General features: G+C 37.1%; 1 protein-coding gene across 2 annotated transcripts in view; it reads right to left on the reverse strand.

Annotated features, from left to right (window-relative positions):
* Adamts12 (ADAM metallopeptidase with thrombospondin type 1 motif 12) overlaps positions 1-2,928 on the reverse strand; it is a 290,333-nt gene that overhangs the window by 151,155 nt on the left and 136,250 nt on the right. For both annotated transcript variants that reach the window (XM_055601146.1, XM_055601145.1), the window contains exon 5: positions 1,163-1,246. In XM_055601146.1, coding sequence (XP_055457121.1) covers positions 1,163-1,246 — 84 coding nt within the window. The remainder of the gene's footprint in view (positions 1-1,162; positions 1,247-2,928) is intronic.

Genomic DNA, 2,928 nt, shown 5'->3' on the forward strand with positions numbered 1-2,928 from the left:
TATATATATATATATATATATATATATATATATATATATATATATATACATATATATATAGACATATCTCTCTCTCTATGTCTCTATGTATACATTTATATATATATATATATATGTGTGTGTGTATGTGTGTGTTTTCTCTTCCCAGAGAACATACTATGGAAAAAGATGAAACTAGGAAATCCATTTGAGAACTCACTGTAGTAGTTCAGGCAAGTTATAATAAGACTTGAACCAACATAATGGTTTCAGGAATCAAGAGCACTGGGTATTTTTGAATTGTGTTTTGAAGGTGGACTGCTATGGGCTTTGTTGTTGGATTTTGAAGATACAATAAATAAAGGATGATAGATAGATAGATAGATAGATAGATAGATAGATAGATAGATAGATAGATAGAATGAGGTCTGATATGATTACATACACTGAAGAGGTAGACAAACAAGTTTCTGTGAGTTTGAGGCTAGCCTGTCTACACAGTGAGTAACAGGCTAGTCAGAGATGTGCAGTGAGATCCCGTCTCAACAACAAAAACAAAAACAAGACAGAACATCAGCAAGAAGAATGACTCTCAGCTGTACACTGCTGGTGAAAACCGGGGCATTTTTGACTAAGATAGGAAAGATAATGCTATCAGAATTAAAGGCAGAAATTAATCAAGAATTCTGCTTTGGAATTATCCACATTCCCAAGACTGAATGAACTATGATCTAGGCATACCATCCCAGCATGTACATGGCATGTAAGTCTACATGAAATATGCAAAGACAAATCCAAAAGAAGCATGTTACACTCCATAGATATGTTAATGGCGTGAGAGGCATGTTTGATTGCACATATCTCCTAACATCCATTGAAACTATGTAGCTGTGTTGTACTGCTTCCATTGCAGGGCACTATTAGTGACTCCCGTACGTCTGTTTATGTTTTAGTAGATGTAACAATAATCAGGCGATTTCAGCACACATATACTTTTTGAAAAATGTTCCCCATTTCTCACTCAATATTGCTGAACTCACAGGAAAATAACACAGAAATAATATTCTCCCTCCATTTGGATTGCAAAAAGGCTGTGTAGTGACTGCTTTTTGCTCGTCAAGAGCTTTCCTAAAAGAGAGAAGGAAGGCAGAAGAAAGAAGAGTGGAGGGAATCCATTCCTTACCTCCTCCTCTTCAAGGAGAATGAGCCGAACCACTACAATGTGGACCGCATTTCCGATGCTTGGGTTGTGAAACAGCCCAGTGACCTGCAGTCAGAAACAGAAGCGTTAGCTCCACAGTCACAGACGGTACGTACCTGTCAGAGGCATGAATGGCTCCAGAACACATGTACGCTGTAGAGTGTGGATTCTAGGCGCAGCTCTGAGAAGACTAAACCTCAGCTCACACCGTCATATCTAGATGCCCCTGTAGGGTGGTGGATTGACCTTGACCTTGAGAAAGTGATAGCTTTTATTCTTGGGTATAGTGATATGATTGTTAACCAAGATAGAGAAAACAGGTTAAAAGGAGATTTTTAAGTAATAAAATAAGTGAATTTCTGTGATCAAAAGGAAGGTGGCATTAATATAAACATAAAATGTGATTTCCACCTATAGTACCTTATAGAAAATTCAAAAATTGTTTACACTAGAGAACTGTTTATACACATTTATTATCAAATAAAAGTAAAAGTTATCCACAAGTATTCTACCCATGGTAACCTACTTTAAATTGTATTTATATCTCTTGCTGGTTGCAAACACACACACATTGCACAGATAGCGAGACAGTGTGTAAATATACATACTTCACCTAAGTAGAATCACACCAAGTACGTTTTAAACTTTACTGAAATCATTTTCATAATAAATTTTAATTTCTCTTCACCTGTGGCACTAGCTATTGTTGCAACCAACAATAATGTTTTTTTCTTGTTTTATTTTTTCTTTTCTGTCTTATAATTTAAAATGTAATTACGTCGTTTCTTCTCCCTCTTTCTTCTTGCTCCTTCCATGCCTGATCTCCTAGCCCCAAATTCATAGTCTCCTTTTTAAACTATTGTTATGTATGCATATATAAACAAATCACAACCTGAAGAGTCAGTTTAGTGCTGTCAGCATATATGTGTTCCTAGAGCTAATCACCTAGATGTGGGTAGAAAATGTGGGGTCTTATTCCTGGGAAAGATAGATCTCCCTCTTTTAGCAACTATTATTTGCCTATAGATCCGCCATGTCTGCTACTTTAAACCTTCCTAACATGTGGCTGGCGAGGCCATGAATCTTAGAGGAGATCTGATTACTGGCCACTTTTCCAAACCAGCATAATTTCTAATTGCATTATTTATATTAATTGCTTATCTTTATACTCACAGAGAAGTGCTGTTCTCAACCCTCATCAAAGAAGCTTTTTTTTTTTTCAGCAGACAGAGTCAGTTACAAAAAGCCACAACTAGTTAAAATGCAGAGAACAGTGGCCCATTAAAGGCCAACCTCAGCTGATAAATCTATAATACAGATCCTGTACCCACGACTTTAAGGAACATCTTGGGAAAGTGGGTAGAAAGAATTTAAGCCAGAGCACCAGAAGTCTGCTGTGAGATTGTGTCTTCTAGCTATGACAGGGAAACTACACCATGAAGTCCCAACAACATGGCTCCCTAAATAAAGGCTTTCTTTTCTTTGACTTTTCTCTAGCCTGGGTCTTCGTTTCTTTATCAGTTAATCAAGGAATTGCTCTTTCCCATCACAATAGGATAAACCAACTGTCTGGAAGGTAAGGTGCAGCAGCAGTGAAAAAGGGAAGCATGAAACTTGGGATTACAGAATAAACTCATTCCAGTTCTAGCTCTTGCTACCTTGAGGGAACCCTGTTCAGTTCCTTTTTAAAAGGAAGAAGACGAAGAAGAAGAAGAAGAAGAAGAAGAAGAAGAAGAAGAAGAAGAAGA

The sequence above is a fragment of the Psammomys obesus genome, unplaced genomic scaffold (assembly GCF_907164565.1).
Source record: "Psammomys obesus unplaced genomic scaffold, mPsaObe1.curated_primary_1811, whole genome shotgun sequence".
In the NCBI taxonomy this organism is placed as follows: domain Eukaryota; kingdom Metazoa; phylum Chordata; class Mammalia; order Rodentia; family Muridae; genus Psammomys; species Psammomys obesus.